The 18,012-nt window shown below is 40.8% G+C and overlaps 1 protein-coding gene across 1 annotated transcript in view; it reads left to right on the top strand.

Moving 5' to 3' along the window:
* C13H10orf67 (chromosome 13 C10orf67 homolog) overlaps positions 1-16,152 on the top strand; it is a 100,128-nt gene extending 83,976 nt beyond the window's left edge. The window contains exon 19 of the mRNA XM_070382151.1: positions 16,016-16,152. Coding sequence (XP_070238252.1) covers positions 16,016-16,107 — 92 coding nt within the window. The 3' untranslated portion in view covers positions 16,108-16,152. The remainder of the gene's footprint in view (positions 1-16,015) is intronic.
* The last annotated feature ends 1,860 nt before the right edge of the window (positions 16,153-18,012 follow it).

Genomic DNA, 18,012 nt, shown 5'->3' with positions numbered 1-18,012 from the left:
AGAGTCTTCTCCAACACCACAGTTCAAAAGCATCAATTCTTCAGCACTCAGCTTTCTTCACAGTCCAACACTCACATCCATACATGACCACTGGGAAAACCATAGCCTTGACTAGACGAACCTTTGTTGGCAAAGTAATGTCTCTGCTTTTGAATATGCTATCTAAGTTGGTCATAACTTTCCTTCCAAGAGGTAAGTGTCTTTTGATTTCATGGCTGCAATCACCATCTGCACTGATTTTGGAGCCCCAGAAAATAAAGTCTGACACTGTTTCCACTGTTTCCCCATCTATTTCCCATGAAGTGGTGGGACCAGAAGCCATGATCTTCGTTTTCTGAATGTTGAGCTTTAAGCCAACTTTTTCACTCTCCTCTTTGACTTTCATCAAGAGGCTTTTTAGTTCCTCTTCACTTTCTGCCATAAGGGTGGTGTCATCTGCATATCTGAGGTTATTGATATTTCTCCCGGCAATCTTGGTTCCAGCTTGTGCTTCTTCCAGCCCAGCATTTCTCATGATGTACTCTGCATATAAGTTAAAAAAGCAGGGTGACAATATACAGCCTTGGCATACTCCTTTTCATATTTGGAACCAGTCTGTTGTTCCATGTCCACTTCTAACTGTTGCTTCCTGACCTGCATACAAATTTCTCGAGGCAGATCAGGTGGTCTGGTATTCCCATCTCTTTCAGAATTTTCCACAGTTTATTGTGATCCACACAGTCAAAGGCTTTGGCATAGTCAATAAAGCAGAAATAGATGTTTTTCTGGAACTCTCTTGCTTTTTCCATGATCCAGCAGATGTTGGCAATTTGGTTTCTGGTTCCTCTGCCTTTTCTAAAACCAGCTTGAACATCAGGAAGTTCACGGTTCACATATTGCTGAAGCCTGGCTTGGAGAATTTTGAGCATTACATTACTAGTGTGTGAGATGAGTGCAATTGGTGGTTGTTTGAGCATTCTTTGGCATTGCCTTTCTTTGGGATTGGAATGAAAACTGACCTTTTCCAGTCCTGTGGCCACTGCTGAGTTTTCCAAATTTGCTGGCATATTGAGTGCAGCACTTTCACAGCAGCATCTTTCAGGATTTGGAATAGCTCAACTGGAATTCCGTCACCTCCACTAGCTTTGTTTGTAGTGATGCTTTCTAAGGCCCACTTGACTTCACATTCCAGGATGTCTGGCTCTACGTCAGTGATCATACCATCATGAATATCTTGGTCATGAAGATCTTTTTTGTACAGTTCTTCTGTGTATTCTTGCCACTTCTTCTTAATATCTTCTGCTTCTGTTAGGTCCATACCATTTCTGTCCTTTATCGAGCTCATCTTTGCATGAAATGTTCCTTTGGTATCTCTGATTTTCTTGAAGAGATCTCTAGACTTTCCCGTTCTGTTGTTTTCCTCTATTTCTTTGCATTGATTGCTGAGGAAGGCTTTCTTATCTCTTCTTGCTATTCTTTGGAACTCTGCATTCAGATGCTTATATCTTTCCTTTTCTCCTTTGCTTTTCACTTCTCCTCTTTTCACAGCTATTTGTAAGGCCTCCTCAGACAGCCATTTTGCTTTTTTGCATTTCTTTTCCATGAGGGTGGTCTTGATCCCTGTCTCCTGTACAATGTCACAAACCTCCATCCATAGTTCATCAGGCACTCTATCAGATCTAGTCCCTTAAATCTATTTCTCACTTCCACTGTATAATCATAAGGGATTTGATTTAGGTCATACCTGAATGGTCTAGTAGTTTTCCCTACTTTCTTCAATTTCAGTCTGAATTTGGCAATAAGGAGTTCATGATCTGAGCCACAGTCAGCTCCCAGTCTTGTTTTTGCTGACTGTATAGAGCTTCTCCATCTTTGGCTGCAAAGAATATAATCAATCTCTTTTCCATGTTGACCATCTGGTGATGTCCATGTGTAGAATCTTCTCTTGTGTTGTTGGAAGAGGGTGTTTGCTATGACCAGAGTGTTCACTTGGCAAAACTCTATTAGCCTTTGCCCTGCTTCATTCCATATTCCAAGGCCAAATTTGCCTGTTACTCCAGGTGTTTCTTGACTTCCTACTTTTGCATTCCAGTCCCCTATAATGAAAAGGACATCTTTTTTGGGTGTTGGTTCTAAAAAGTATTGTAGGTCTTCATAGAACCGTTCAACTTCAGCTTCTTCAGCTGAACACATAAATGCCAGGAGGAAATTGAATTATGAATTTACTAATTCGAAAAGTAAATGAATTTTTTTTCATTGGAAAGCTGTCTTTCATGGTTATGGGGATGGAACAATATGCACACTAGTTGTTCAAAAGGCCAAACAGTCTTCACAAAACAAGGCACTCCAAGCTTCCCAGGTGCTTTAGAAGGTGGAGAAACCTCTCCAGGCCCCTAGGAAATAGTTCAGTACATTATCAGTGTTTTCAAGCACTAATTCACAAATTCATTGTCTAGGAGGTGTTTAGCTACATGACTCATGTGAACCAATAGACAAATCATTACTTTCTATAACATGAGGGTGACTGTAACCTATCTGGTGACAGAAGCCAAACTGAGCCCTTTAAAGTCACTGTGTTATTGAGGTCCGTATTTTAAATTACGTAAATGGAAAATTAATATTTTACATACCCTATGGAATACTTATCCTCCCTGTTACCAGAATCCTCAGTGTTGCTTTAAAGATAGAGGTTTTTATATTGTATATTTATACAGTAAGATACTTCTGAAAATTATGGATAACTAACATTTAATGGGTGTAGGTACTATTCTAATGAGCTTCCCTGGTGGCTCAGTGGTAAAGAATCCACCTGCCAATGCAGGAGACACAGGTTTGATTCCTGGATTAGAAAGATCCCCTGGAGAAGGAAATGGCAACCCACTCCAGCATTCTTGCCTGGGAAATCCCATGGACAGAGGAGCCTGGTGGGCTATAGTCTGGGGTAGCGAAGAGTTGGACATGACTTAGCGACTAAACAACAACCAACTATTCTAAATGCTTTTCAGGTTTTAGCTCTAACCCTCACAAAAACCCTGTAAGGTCAGCACTCTTGCCTTCTCAAGTCTATAAAGGAGACAGTTGGATACAGAGGGGCCTAGTAGGCTGCCAAGGTTATGACTGCAAATAGATTATTATTTCTACAAAAAAGGCTGGGTTCAGACTCAGACTATGTGGCCCCAGGGGCCAGGTTTGTCACCAGTCAATTATGCTGACTTACTCTAAGACACATGCATGACAGTGTGTGGTCTCATTTTCAACAACACACAAAGGGAAAACGTGATGTAGCAGAAAGGCTTTGCAGGTAGACAGGCTTTGGTTCCCATCTCATTCCGGCCACTTACTGCCTGGGTGACTTCATCTCAGCTCCTTCTGCTATGTAAAATGGAGGTGGTGACTCTAACTCCTAGCTTTGTTATGAGGATTAAATGAGGTGACTTGCCTAGCTAACCCCATCCCTACTTTTCCTCCTGACCTCTGGATAATATAATCCCTGGGTTCTGAAAATAAAGTCTGGCAAACCTGCTTTTTAACCCATTACATGAGAATTATAATGTTCTCAGAAGTAGGCTAGTGATTTAAAAGAACTGGTGTCTCTTTTAATTCTATGTCCACCATGCATAAGAAAGAATAATGTTTGTTTGTCATTAGTATCAAATCATACTGTAGACATTTTGAAAAGGGCAAAATAAAACATAACTTAAAATCGCATCAGAGCATATATACTTCCCAAGCAAATTGAAATTTACTCTTTGTTATGTTGCAAGCTTTACTCCAAAAAATTCTAGTGTGAAGCAGAGAGTTGCTCTTGCAAGAAAGAAAATTTAAGAGATAAAGAAATCTTCATGAATATAAAGAAATTTTTAAAAATGAGGTACGATACTATTGGCAGAATTTCAAAGCAGTCTTTTTTACACAGTAGTAATTATCCCAGGAGATCCCAGGTAACATTATTAATTTGTTTGCTACTTAGCTGTGATAAAATTTGGGATCTGAGCAGTCCATTGTGTACTGTGCACGGCCACGGATTTTATGTACTTAAGAAGACCTTTCTCACAGTCCAGTAATTAGGTGCTATTGACATTGTAATCTTCGAAAATGTTCCTAATGGGCCCCAAAGACACGAATCTCATTGATAAAACCTCAAAGTAACAGTGACCCTTTAAGTGGCTTGTCGGTAAGAGAAACCTCAAACATAAATATCTGAAACGCAGGAGAAACCCAAATTTAAACCTAGATTACATTGTATTGTTAATTCTCTGAGACTTTTAGTGAAGAAACATGGAAAAGATGATCTTAAAGGTTTTTAAAGAATGGTAGAATAATTGTAGTACATTGGATAGGTTTTTTAAATATTTCTTTTCATCCTTTGAAACTTTAGACCTGAAAAGTGTTTCATTCTTAAGTAATTGTGGTATGCACCAAAAGTGGAGTTCACTTCCCCCGTTTTTGTTTTAAACACAAAAATAATTTTAAAAATCACACAAGAGAAGTAACTTAAAAGATAAAAAGGAAGCATTTTAGGCATAAGTGTTAGCATTGTTTTACATATTCTTTCTAGACTTCAGCTGTAATTAATATAATTTAGTAAGGTATTCATATTCAAATGCATATTTTATAATATTGCTACATACATACATTCCTACACAAGCAATATACATAGCTGATGGTATGTAACATCACTTCACATGTAACTGATGTCTATTAAAAATGTTAAAAAGGGACTAACCTGATTTACTAAATATAATGTTTTAACCTATCTATTAATGTTTATGATGTCACTGCCACCAACTTTTCTACTACTTCCCTTATTGTCACCAATTACTTATAATTCAGATGTTCTATTTCTAGGTTATATACGTCATCCTTGTCTTTTAGATTTGGGCTGACTCTTCACTACATTTTTCCTGGGAATTTTCTTTGCTCTTTATGCCTTTGTTCTTTTTGATACTTTCTATTTGAGGCATGAGATTTAAGATATTGAATGACAAATTGAAGTCTGGAAGACCAACAGTGTGTCTCTTAACATACCTTTCCAAATACAGGGAATTTTCAATGGCATAGGGAAGAGTCAAGATGACTAATTGGATTTGAGAATTAATCACAAAAATCCAAAGTTTTCTTTCTAACTGAAGCTTTGTCGACTGATCAAATAAGGGGATTGCGACATGTGAAAAATTAAAATGGATAATCCATGCTTTGAAAGCAAAAGGCAAAGAAGAAAGGGAAAGATATATCCATCTGAATGCAGAGTTTCAAAGAATAGCAAGGAGAGATAAACCTTCTTAAGTGAACAATGCAAAGAAATAGAGGAAAACAATAGAATGGGAAAGCCTAGAGATCTCTTCAAGAAAATTGGAGATATCAAGGGAACATGTGTGCTCACTCAGTTGTATGCAACTCTGCAACAGTATGGACTGTAGCCCACCAGGCTCCCCTGTCCATGGAACTGTCCAGGCAAGAATACTAGAGTGGATCACCATTTCCTCCTCCAGGGGATCTTCCCAACCCAAGGACCAAACCCAAGTCTCTGGTGTGTCCCTGTATTGGCAGGCTAATTCTTTACCACTGCATCACCTGGGAAGCCTGCTTTTAAGTATATGTAGACAGAATTTCCTCAGACAGTAAAGAATCTGCCTGCAATGCAGGAGACTGGGCTCGATCCCTGGGTTGGGAAGATCCCCTGGAGGATAGCATGGCAACCCACTTCAGTATTCTTGCCTGGAGAATCCCCATGGACAGAGGTGCCTGGTGGGCTACAGTCCAAGGGGTCGCAGAGTCAGACACGAGTGAGTGACTAAGCACAGGCAGAATTTCACTGAATAAATGCCACAAAGCATATACCTAATTATGCCCCAAACTGGTACTCAGAGGTCTCCAAAACATGAAGCATAAGGCAAGAATACTTTCTGGTGTGTTATTCATTTATTGGGCCATGAATTGGATTCCAGCTGCCTCTCTGGATCCTGTGGCCACTGATTTCATCCCAAACCCCAGAGACTCATTGCTGCCCAGCTACTTAAGAGTCATTATAAACCATATAAGCCTTTTATGGTGGTTAACAAAATATTGAGAAAGGTTTTAGGTAGTGTAGAGTGGGTATTAAATTTTAAATTTAGTAATGTTTCTGTTAGAGAAATGGCAAAATGTTGCAAGATATTATGTATGGATTCACACAAATTCATGGACATATCAAGTACACTCTTAAGTGAACTGGGAGTGCCATCTTTGTGAAAGGTTGTTGCTGAACCATGAAAAGACGCCAGGATTCTTGGCCTCCGGAGGAGAAGAATTCAATCTGAGGCCACAGACAAGGCTTGATTGCTCAGAGCTTTTGTGTAATAAAGTTTTATTAAAGTATAAAGGAGATATAGAAAGCTTCTGACAGAGGCATCAGAAGGGGGCAGAAAGAGTACCCCCTTGCTAGTGTTAGCAATGGAGTTATATACTCCAGTTAGTCATTACAATGAATCAAAAGAATGTCTGGAGTTTGTAAAGACCTCAGCAGACCTACTCCCATAATTTACATTTTAAGATTTAACTTATATGCAGAGAGCATCATGAGAAACGCTGGGCTGGAAGAAGCACAAGCTGGAATCAAGATTGCCGGGAGAAATATCAATAACCTCAGATATGCAGATGACACCACCCTTATAGGCAGAAAGCGAACAGGAACTAAAGAGCCTCTTGATGAAAGTGAAAGAGGAGGGTGAAAAAGTTGGCTTAAAGCTCAACATTCAGAAAATGAAGATCATGGCATCTGGTCCCATCACTTCATGGGAAATAGATGGGGAAACAGTGGAAACAGTGTCAGACTTTATTTTCTGGGGCTCCAAAATCAGCGCAGATGGTGATTGCAGCCATAAAATTAAAAGACGCTTACTCCTTGGAAGGAAAGTTATGACCAACCTAGATAGCATATTCAAAAGCAGAGATATTACTTTGCCAACAAAGGTGCATCTAGTCAAGGCTATAGTTTTTCCTGTGGTCATGTATGGATGTGAGAGTTGGACTGTGAAGAAAGCTGAGCACCAAAGAATTGATGCTTTTGAACTGTGGTGTTGGAGAAGACGCTTATGAGTCCCTTGGACTGCAAGGAGATCCAACCAGTCCATCCTAAAGGATATCAGTCCTGGGTGTTCATTGGAAGGACTGATGCTGAAGCTGAAACTGCAGTACTTTGGCCATCTCATGCGAAGAGTTGACTCATTGGAAAAGACTCTGATGCTGGGAGGGATTGGGGGCAGGAAGAGAAGGGGATGACAGAGGATGAGATGTCTGGATGGCATCACTGACTCGATGAACATGAGTTTGAATGAAGTCCAGGAGTTGGTGATGGACAGGGAGGCATGGCGTGCTGTGATTCATGGGATCGCAAGAGTCAGACATGACTGAGCCACTGAACCGAACTGAACTGAAGATAACAGGATTAGTCAGAAGGTCTAATCCAGAGACTGTCCTCAGGAAGGATACATTATTGTTATATAATCCTAAGGAATGTAGAGGAAAAAGTTTGTCCTTTCTTCCTCCTTGAGAATTCCAGAGCCCTCTGTCCTTGGGGACCCCTAGACTTTTTATCAACCTGCCTAGGAAATGACTCTCTCATTTGTATGTGAAAGATCAGATCAGATCAGATCAGATCAGTCACTCAGTTGTGTCCGACTCTCTGCAACCCCATGAATCGCAGCACGCCAGGCCTCTGTGTCCATCACCAACTCCTGGAGTTCATTCAAACTCATGTCCATCAAGTCGGTGATGCCATCCAGCCATCTCATCCTCTGTCGTCCCCTTCTCCTCTTGCCCCCAATCCCTCCCAGCATCAGAGTCTTTTCCAATGAGTCAACTCTTCACATGAGGTGGCCAAAGTACTGGAGTTTCAGCTTTAGCATCATTCCTTCCAAAGAAATCCCAGGGCTGATCGCCTTTAGGATGGACTGGTTGGATCTCCTTGCAGTCCAAGGGACTCTCAAGAGTCTTCTCCAACACCACAGTTCAAAAGCATCAATTCTTCGGCGCTCAGCCTTCTTCACAGTCCAACTCTCATGTCCATACATGACCACAGAAAAAAACCATAGCCTTGACTAGACGAACCTTTGTTGGCAAAGTAGTGTCTCTGCTTTTGAATATGCTATCTAGGTTGGTCATAACTTTCCTTCCAAGGAGTGTCTTTTAATTTCATGGCTGCAGTCACCATCTACAGTGATTTTGGAGCCCAGAAAAATAAAGTCTGACACTGTTTCCCCATCTATTTCCCATAAAGTGATGGGACCGGATGCCATGATCTTCGTTTTCTGAACGTTGAGCTTTAAGCCAACTTTTTCACTCTCCACTTTCACTTTCATCAAGAGGCGTTTTAGTTCCTCTTCACTTTCTGCCATAAGGGTGGTGTCATCTGCATATCTGAGGTTATTGATATTTCTCCTGGCAATCTTGATTCCAGCTTGTGTTTCTTCCAGTCCAGCATTTCTCATGATGTACTCTGCATATAAGTTAAATAAGCAGGGTGACAATATACAGCCTTGATGTACTCCTTTTCCTATTTGGAACCAGTCTGTTGTTCCATGTCCACTTCTAACTGTTGCTTTCTGACCTGCATACAAATTTCTCGAGGCAGATCAGGTGGTCTGGTATTCCCATCTCTTTCAGAATTTTCCACAGTTTATTGTGATCCACACAGTCAAAGGCTTTGGCATAGTCAATAAAGCAGAAATAGATGTTTTTCTGGAACTCTCTTGCTTTTTCCATGATCCAGCAGATGTTGGCAATTTGGTTTCTGGTTCCTCTGCCTTTTCTAAAACCAGCTTGAACATCAGGAAGTTCACGGTTCACATACTGCTGAAGCCTGGCTTGGAGAATTTTGAGCATTACTTTACTAGCGTGTGAGATGAGAGCAATTGTGCGGTAGTTTGAGCATTCTTTGGCATTGCCTTTCTTTGGGATTGGAATGAAAACTGACCTTTTCCAGTCCTGTGGCCACTGCTGAGTTTTCCAAATTTGCTGGCATATTGAGTGCAGCACTTTCACAGCATCATCTTTCAGGATTTGAAATAGCTCAACTGGAATTCCATCACCTCCACTAGCTTTGTTCGTAGTGATGCTTTCTAAGGCCCACTTGACTTCACATTCCAGGATGTCTGGCTCTAGGTGAGTGATCACACCATCGTGATTATCTGGGTCGTGAAGCTCTTTTATGTACAGTTCTTCTGTGTATTCTTGCCACCTCTTCTTAATATCTTCTACTTCTGTTGATCCATACCATGTAAAAGATACCATATGAATATTCCTTTCAGCAGGAGGAACTCCAGGTTTGGAGTTTGAGGGAATAAACTGAGAACTAAAAGCAGATATTTGTAAGTCAGTGTAAAGAAGCATCACAGGACTCTAGTCCTCAGCCTGTCCCATTCCTGGCTGGTTCAGCATCTTTAATGCACGTTCCTCATCTTGAATGAAAAAATCACATGAAAAAAAAATAGGTCATAGGAAGAAGTAAGTTGTGTACTATTGCATTCTACACAAATGTAAACTAGAGTGACAAAAAATTATAAAGTAATCATTACTTGTGTTCTCATATTAGTAAGAATGCATTGAGGGAAGGCTTATAGGCTTATTTAATTTAGAAACTTTTTTTCTATGAAATATTTCAAATATTCAGACAACAGAAAATTACAAGCTGAATACGCCCTGTGTACGTGTACATTTCGGGGAAGGCAATGGCACCCCACTCCAGTAGTCTTGCCTGGAAAATCCCATGGATGGAGGAGCCTAGTGCACTGCAGTCCATGGGGTCGCTAAGAATTGGATACGACTGAGCGACTTCACTTTCACTTTTCACTTTCATGCATTGGAGAAGGAAATGGCAGCCCACTCCAGTGTTCTTGCCTGGAGAATCCCAGGGACGGGGGAGCCTGGTGGGCTGCTGTCTATGGGGTCGCACAGAGTCGGACACGACTGAAGTGACTTAGCAGCAGCATGTGTACATTTTAGGGTATGTGCATACTAAAAAGTATCATTACTTCAGTAATTTGGTAAATTCTGTTTGTCTTAGGGTAGTTTAGCAAGCTATGATGTTCAGGGTTAGCAGTGATTTTTTCCTCCACGTGTTGTTACTATGCCTTTGCCTTTGAGCCTCTGCTCAGGGTCATTGAAGTGTGTTGTCAATTTATCCACCATTTGTTGTTATTCGATTGAATCCAGGCCCCCTGCATTGGGAGTATGGAGTCTTAGCCACTTGGACCACTGGGGAAGTCCCCGAGCCTCACTTAACTTGTGAAATGCTCTCCTCTTTACTCCAAGACACCAACCTGTTCTTGTTCTCCCCTACTTATCAGAGCATCCTTCTAGTCTCTCCTGATTACTCAGTTCTGCCACCAGCTCTGAGTAGTGAGTGTTGGAGTCACTAAGGATTTCATTCTTTGATTCGCTTTTGTTATTCCTCTGCTTAATCCGTCAATAGATGTCTGTGGTTTTTAGGATAGAACTAAATTCTTCAGTTTAGCTTATAAAACCATGCATAATCCCTGCCTCTCTCCTACATGAGCTGCCTAATCTAGTCATAACAAACCACCAACTGTTTGTTTGGAATAGCTATTCCCTGCTGTTCCATGCTCTTGTACCCTTCTGTGACTTTATACATGCCTGCACCTAGGTCATAGGTCTTCTGCCTGCTCTTGCTGGGGCTCGCTCATATCCCACAGTTAGCTGGCCATCAGGCTGGGTGTCTGCTGAGATGACAGAGGCAATCATACCTTATATTTCTCATATTGATTAGACAAACCTAGTCTTGCTTTCATGGTGGTGTCAGGGTTCTCAGAAGCAGCAAAAAAGAGCAAGTGCCAATGCACACACAGGTCTGTTGAATCTGATGGCACATTTGCTCCGTAAGAGCAAGTCTCGTGACCAAGACCAGTCAACGTGGGAGGCAACGGGAAAGGCCGTGGATGCCAAGGGCCCACACTACTTAACCTCCTAGGTTTCACCTTCTTTTTGTTAATACATTCATTTATTCATTCCTTCCCTAGACTTTATGAGCACCTACTATATTTTTTTAATTGAAGTATTGTTGATTTACAGTGTTGTTAGTTTCTCGTGTATAGCAAAGTAATTCAGATATATATAGGTATATGTGTGTATACATATACATGTATATTCTTTTCCATTATGGTTTATTACAGGAAATTGAATACAGTTCCCTGCGCTATACAGTAGGACCTTATTGCTTATCTGTTTTATATTGTGTTGGCCAAAAGGTTTGTTCCAGTTTTTCCATAAGATATTATGGAAAAACTCAAAATTTTTGGCCAACCCAATATATAGTAGTTTGTATCTGCTAATCCCAAACTCCTATTTATCCCTCCTCCACCTCCTTTCCCCTCTGGTAACCACTCTATGTCTGTGAGTCTGTTTCTGTCTTAGAAATAAATTCAAACTTTGGATTCCACATATAAGTGATATCATAAGGTATTTGTCTTTCTTTGTCTGACTGACTTAGTATGATAGTCTCTAGGTCCTTCTATGTTGCTGAAAATGGCATTATTTCATTCTTTTTTTTTATAGCTGAGTAATATTCCATTGTATATATGTGCCACGTCTTCTTTATCCACTCGTCTGCTGATGGACACTGATGTTGCTTCCATGTCTTGGCTAATTGTGAATAGTGCTACTATGAACATTTGGGTGCATGTATCTTTTTGAATTGTTATTTTGTCCAGATATATGCCGGGGAGTGGAATTGCTGGATCATAGAGGAACTGTGAGCATGTACTACAAACAAAGCCTTGGGCTAGGTACTGAGGATGCAGAGAATCTCCTCAGTGCTTGAAAGACTGACTCCCAAAGACCAGCACATTCAGTAAAAGTAATACCTGTATTTACAGAGGTCCCATGAAGCATGGTAGACCTGAGAATGCCCCTCCGCATTTGTCACCGTTCCTGCAGCAATGGCTACCTCATGATAATAGGATTAACCTCTTCCTCCATAAAAATCATAAAAAGCCAAAATACAGAAACAAGATTTAAAATATTTTCAGTGTGTAAATTTTTTCAAACTGTAATTGGAAAATGACTCTATTTCTTTGGTGGCCTATAAATTCAAGCATGAGATCATGTGAACACAGCATTTCCTCTAAACATCAGATGTGGGTTAGAGGAGCAGTTAATATTTTAATCTTCCCTGCTTGTTTCTAGGAACAAATTTGCTTGCAACTTCAAACTCATATTTCTGCAAATTACAGAGACCAAAAGTGCAAATGAAAAAAATCCCTTTTCAGATAACTATCTGAAGCTTCCATATTAGGTATAATGATTTTTTTCCCCAGGATTAGGACAGATTGCATGGGGAGCCCAGGCTTTCATAAAGAGGAGGGTGGGAATTGACTTGGGCCTTCATTTTCTCACAAAAGGCACAATGCAAAGCACATCTGTGAACATTGCATAATTTGTTATGTTCTACAAAGAGGTGGGTTTTTGTTGTACACATACCAAAGCTATTTGGTACTGTTCACCAATAATCTCTATTCAGGTCCAGAAAAGAAATTGGCCTCAGAAGAGTGAAAGGAGAGTAAATTTTTCTTTAAAAATTAGATACAGATTATCGCTTCAAAATGCAGGAGGGAATTTTACAAGTGACGGTGCACTGATTAGCTTTCCAATGGACATCCAGTCCTTTATGAATCGCATACTAGCTGTGGTCAACTGTGACCAATGTGGTTTATTACTCTCCCGAAGAGCTGAACTGAGATTACCCATCTAATTTAATTGAGAAATGTTGGGTGAACTTGAACTGTTTCATGGACATGAATGACCAGAGAATTTATTTGATAAGACATTAAAGGCTGAATATGGTAACTCTCTCTTTGATGGTTTGATACAGTCATTTCTTTAGTTCATTAGCAAGTCTCTCGTAGATTTTTGTTGTCATTATTATCCTTCGGGTGATTATGTGAGCAGCTGAAATGAAAAACGAATGTTTCTGTACAACATCACTAGAAAAAATTTTAAAACTTACCTTTATTGGTAAATACTCATGACAGTTTTTAATGTAGTCTGAAAAGTGACATCAACTTTCAAGGAAAGGATGCTAACAGTAATGAAATTGTGGGCAAATTAATAAATCCACTGTATTTTCATGTGATAGTCCCTAATTATTTTTAAATGTTGTCTTCTGATTTATTAAAGGGAAAAAAGACTTTAGGAAGCTAACACCCTTCACATTTTCTTTGTAAACTTGGAAACTTCTGTTGATGGCACCTCAATGAAACATTTAAGATCACTTTATCAATTACATAGCACACAAGCCAGCGTCAGATGAAAAGGTGCTTTCTCTTCGTATGTCTGTTAACATTTAACATAAATTCTGCTGTATTCCCAATGACCAGTGCTAAGGTATAATTTGGACATTTGCATCCTTTTTAAAAACTGTATTTAAATACAATAGTTTTAAAACTACTCAGAGAAACTCAGAGATGTAAACTCTTAAGAATAAATGACAAAATCCCACATCATGTTCCTAGTGACTCTTTAAATGGAATTTTTCATTGAAAGTTTGTCGTTAAAATAGGAAGGCCTTTTGGTTGTGCCCATACAAGCATAATAAATTGTATATGTTTGTGATACTGAATGACTCTTGCCCATATGCTGCACTGCAAAGCTACATGAATGAGGCATTTACCAAATCAGGCCCACCACATTAAACAGAAAAACAATCTTTATTCATGGTAACTTATCAGTTTCAATTAATCAACCTTAACAATGGAAATTCTGATGTGTTCAAGCAACTTGAAAGCAATAGGTCATCTTGAGGGCAGCCATGTTGTGTCTTTGTGCCTAAGGTTTCAAACAAAGGGACATCTCCAATAAATATACATGCATATACATACATACATGTGCCATATATACATACCAATGGATGGCCATATCTATGCCAGTTACACCAGCCAGAACGCATGTTAAGTGTTTATGACTTTTATCATAGCGAATGTAATTGTTTTCCTCCTAGTATACTTTTTGAGCTCTGTAAGTGTAAACAAAAGGAAAGAAATTTCCATTGGATGACCATCCTTTCAGTTTCTGTGCTGCTATGTGAATAGCATTGTGCAGACCATTCCAATGGTTTTGAAAAGGGGTAACCATTGGTTTGATTTGGTTACACGGTTTAGTAAAGCACTCCCTCCCACTGCCTTAGGGTCTGTGAAAGGTCTGTGACCTGTTTAGAACTGCCAAGTGAAATGTCATGTCGCCCCTCCCAAATGGGAGTATCTGCATTCATTTGATCAGTATAAAAAATGATTGGGGATGGTGAGAGCAGTGCTTTTGAATTGCAATTTATAGCAGTTTACAAAAATGCACATTGTTGGAAAAGAAAACATGGAAGTGTTTCTTTCTAAATTGCATTACCTGTGAAATGTCATTAGTCTTTTAAGGATATTTACATCCTTTTTTAAAATTATTATTTAGGAGACTTACTTCAACTAAGGAAAATCAGAATTTTATTATATGATCATTTTTTTAAGCTTGCGTTTTGGTTCTAGTACCAGAATTTAAGGAACACAATGTGTCCATGTTCTTAGGATAAACATAATTTGTTGTCATTTCCACTTATTCATTCTGTAAGATGATCTTTGCTAATCAGTTGCATTAGTGGAGGATTCCCAATTATCTTTCCCAGATTCTAGAGGAGATTCATTTGCTGGTTGATGTCTTATCTGCTGGATTTCTAATAGGGAATCTGAAACCGCAGGCATATTTAATTCTCCCAGGTCTCCATTATCCCTTCAATGGTTTACTAATGAAACTTCTTCGTTGGATGAATACTTTCTAAATTATGTTACCTGTCGATTCATCTACATGTATGAACAGTTTCACAAAAGAAAATGTTATTTCTTTTCATGAAATGCATACAAGAGTCCATGAACTTTATCCTGAAAGTTAAGGTAGGATGTTCAAGTTCATAAGTCTTTATACAGCCACTTGGGTTTCTGAGGTCTGGAAGTCTTGAAAACTCCATCTCTTCACCTTAGGCAGTGGGTAGAATCGGACATTATTTTGAAGAATTCTATCAGTAAGAAAAGTTATCAGGAAAAAGGCCTCAGAACTTCCCTGGCTGATAATGGGAGGAGAGAAAGAGGAGCCCTGCTTCAGAAAAGACTTGACCCAGATACACTCGCTAGCACTCCACTTTGAACCTCCCAACCATTGAAAGCTGAGCTTGTCACGTTTTTATCTTTGTTCATGTTAAGCCTTGGAATGACAGCCCGGCTCTGTGTTCCCCTCTCCCACTGCCCCGCCGGCCATAAGTGTCCACATTGACACCTACCGGTGACCGCAGGCTGCAAGTCTTTGTTGCCTTCTCCACGCTCCTGGCTTTCACTGGGATTAGCTCAGGGCCTTTGTTCCCCTTCAAAGCTGGAACATCACATCCCATGTTGTGGCTTTCCTGTCTCAGACCCCCAACGCTTTCCTCACAATTTACACACCAGGTAAATGTCCCTCCCTAGGGAGCAGAGAGCCCAGCCTGGGGTGAGGGCTGGGGAGGGCAAAACCTCCCCATCCCCAACTTTAGAACCACCCCCCCAAGTTGATTTTCTTTCCTTCTTACTCAAAATTTTCTATTTCATAAGAAGGAAAGATTGAAAACACAAATGGAAATGTAAACCTGAGCTAGGCCTTGAACCCAAACACAAGTCCCCCCTTGCCTTGTTTTATTCTCTTACAACAGCTCCTAATTCTAGGGCGGTAACTCCGGGAAGATCATTTACTGGCCCTGGTCACAGGCACCTCAGACCATTTCTTCAGTCTGGGACAGCAGGAACACTATCTCAGGGGAGACTTCACCGGCACATGCTCCTTTAAAAGCCTTGGAGGAGCTGACCGCCAGAATGACCTGTCCCACCCTCCCCTCCAATTTACTGAGGAGGGCCCCCAGCCGGGGCCAGGCCTTGGAGAACCCACTAAAAGTGAGGCAAAGAGTGAAAGTGTGTGGGGAGTGGTTTACATACAGTAAGTAAAGCAAATTACACTTCTCTTCATCTCTCCCTCTGTTTAGTGAGGTCAGAAAATCTGGAGGAAGAATCTCAGGAGGAGAAGCAGTCGACGCCCCAGAACACCACAGAGAGCGACACAGATGCTCCCGAGTAGCGGCAAAGAACACTGCGCTGCTCAGAGCGGGGTCTGGTGGCGGGGGGCAGAAAGAGGGCCCTTACCACCCTGGCGTAAGGCCTGCCTCCCTGACGAGGGACACTGTCTTCAAGGTGTTTCTAACCTAACTGTTCCGTCTTCAGATGCCGCATACTCATTGGCGCATCGCACTTGAAGAGAACGCGAAGTGCGCTCTCTGTGCGCGCTTTGGACGCACCTTTCCAAACCCTTCAAGAAACCGCTGGCTGGTGCGTGGTGAGCGGGGCGCACAGACTCTGAGCCGCCGCCGCATCCATCCGGGCACTCCCTGGGCTCAGCGGGTCGCCTTAGGGTGGGAAGGAACGAACTTTGATTAAAACTTAAAAGCTTGAGGCACTAACCCTGTGTCATTCCCTCTCTAATCTACCTGAAATCCCTGTAACGCTAAGTCAAACTGATTTGCTGTCTACTCATCCACCAACTGATCCATAAAGGCGTACCAGAAAACCTCGAAGGAGATTTTAAATGTCTTCCAAGGAGGTCCACTCTTACATAGGCGCGGGGCTCCCAGACATATCTTAAACGCTGTAAACAATTCTTTAGTAATTGTGGAAACTCTTTGGGGTTGTGTTTCCTGGTAAGTATCAAGATGAAAATTCACGCATCTCTTCTTTCCGAATGTCAGGCACCATTTTCTGAAAGACCGGTTTGCTTTTCATCCGTGCGTAATGGTCAAACCAGCCCTTTCAGTTCCCTTGTCTACAAGTCAGGCCCGGTCTGCAGCCCAGTTTCAAGATCGTAAGCTCTGGCTTACAGATTTATAAAGACGTTTATTAAATCTCAAGAAATATATTTGTGGTGGCTATCACATAAAGCTGATGTACTCTGGTGCAAAAGAAAGCTACAGAGGCGATTTGTTTGTGCGTAAAAGGCACCAGATTTAATTGGAGAGAGACGTGGTATTTTCAACGCGAGGACACAGGGTGGCATAGCGCCCTGAAGCATTATTCGAGCTTCATCTACTATGCACTATATGCCACCGTCTCCAAAGGAGTGTTGCCCTAGAAACTTGTTTTAATCTGCTGCTATATATCAACACCTTGTTTTAGCAGTCCTTGGCTGAATTACAGTTACACAGTTTGGCGCTTCTTTCAAATTTCCTCCCATCAGTTTGGCTAAAGAAAGGAATTTTTCTCCTTTAGAAATGAATTGGCTTAATTAGTAAGTAGATTAATGGCAATTGCTGGTGAGTTGGTTTCCAGCAGAGTTTCACCAGAGAGGGTTAATCGGAGTCAGGTCTGGAAGCTTTCCCAGAACTGGCTGCCAGCCATTTCCACCAACCAATCAACCCTACAAGAAGCGGAGGAAGTGAAATAGAATTTATATTCTCTGGGCTGTTATCCTGGACGGAAATTCCTTGGAAGCAGCCTCCTGGTTGGGTGTAGGATGGACTATTTCACTTTAGAATTTTCAGAGAAACCTCGAAAGGTTTCACCTTCAAGATTTATCTGGGTACCAAAGAGGAATTTCACATGGCACAATGAATGACTCTACAGAACACTGAGGGCACATTGTAAATGCTTGTGAGGCTCTTAGTCAATTTCAGGTTTTACAGAAGTTGTGCAAACCTCCCAAGTTCCACCCTAAATCTTATCTACCAGAAACTTTTTACAAACTTCAGTTGTGTGTTCTGCAGCCTTTTCACTTATTTTTTCCACAGTGATAAAAATGCATTCATAGTTTAACTTGCAGCTGCATTACTCTTGCAAAAAAAAAAAAAAAATCCCTGCTGAGAAATGCATATAATAGGAAAAACAGATCGGCTGGACAGCAGCGTAATTAATGCCAGAAAGGGCTGAGGCCGGTTTCATAGTTTGTCTTCTGAGGATATTAAGACGAGACCTGGTGAAAAATGACGCATGCTTT

The sequence above is a fragment of the Bos mutus genome, chromosome 13 (genome assembly GCF_027580195.1).
Source record: "Bos mutus isolate GX-2022 chromosome 13, NWIPB_WYAK_1.1, whole genome shotgun sequence".
In the NCBI taxonomy this organism is placed as follows: domain Eukaryota; kingdom Metazoa; phylum Chordata; class Mammalia; order Artiodactyla; family Bovidae; genus Bos; species Bos mutus.
The sequence above is the reverse complement of the archived record's forward strand: the minus strand, read 5'-3'. Positions and strand labels throughout refer to the sequence as shown.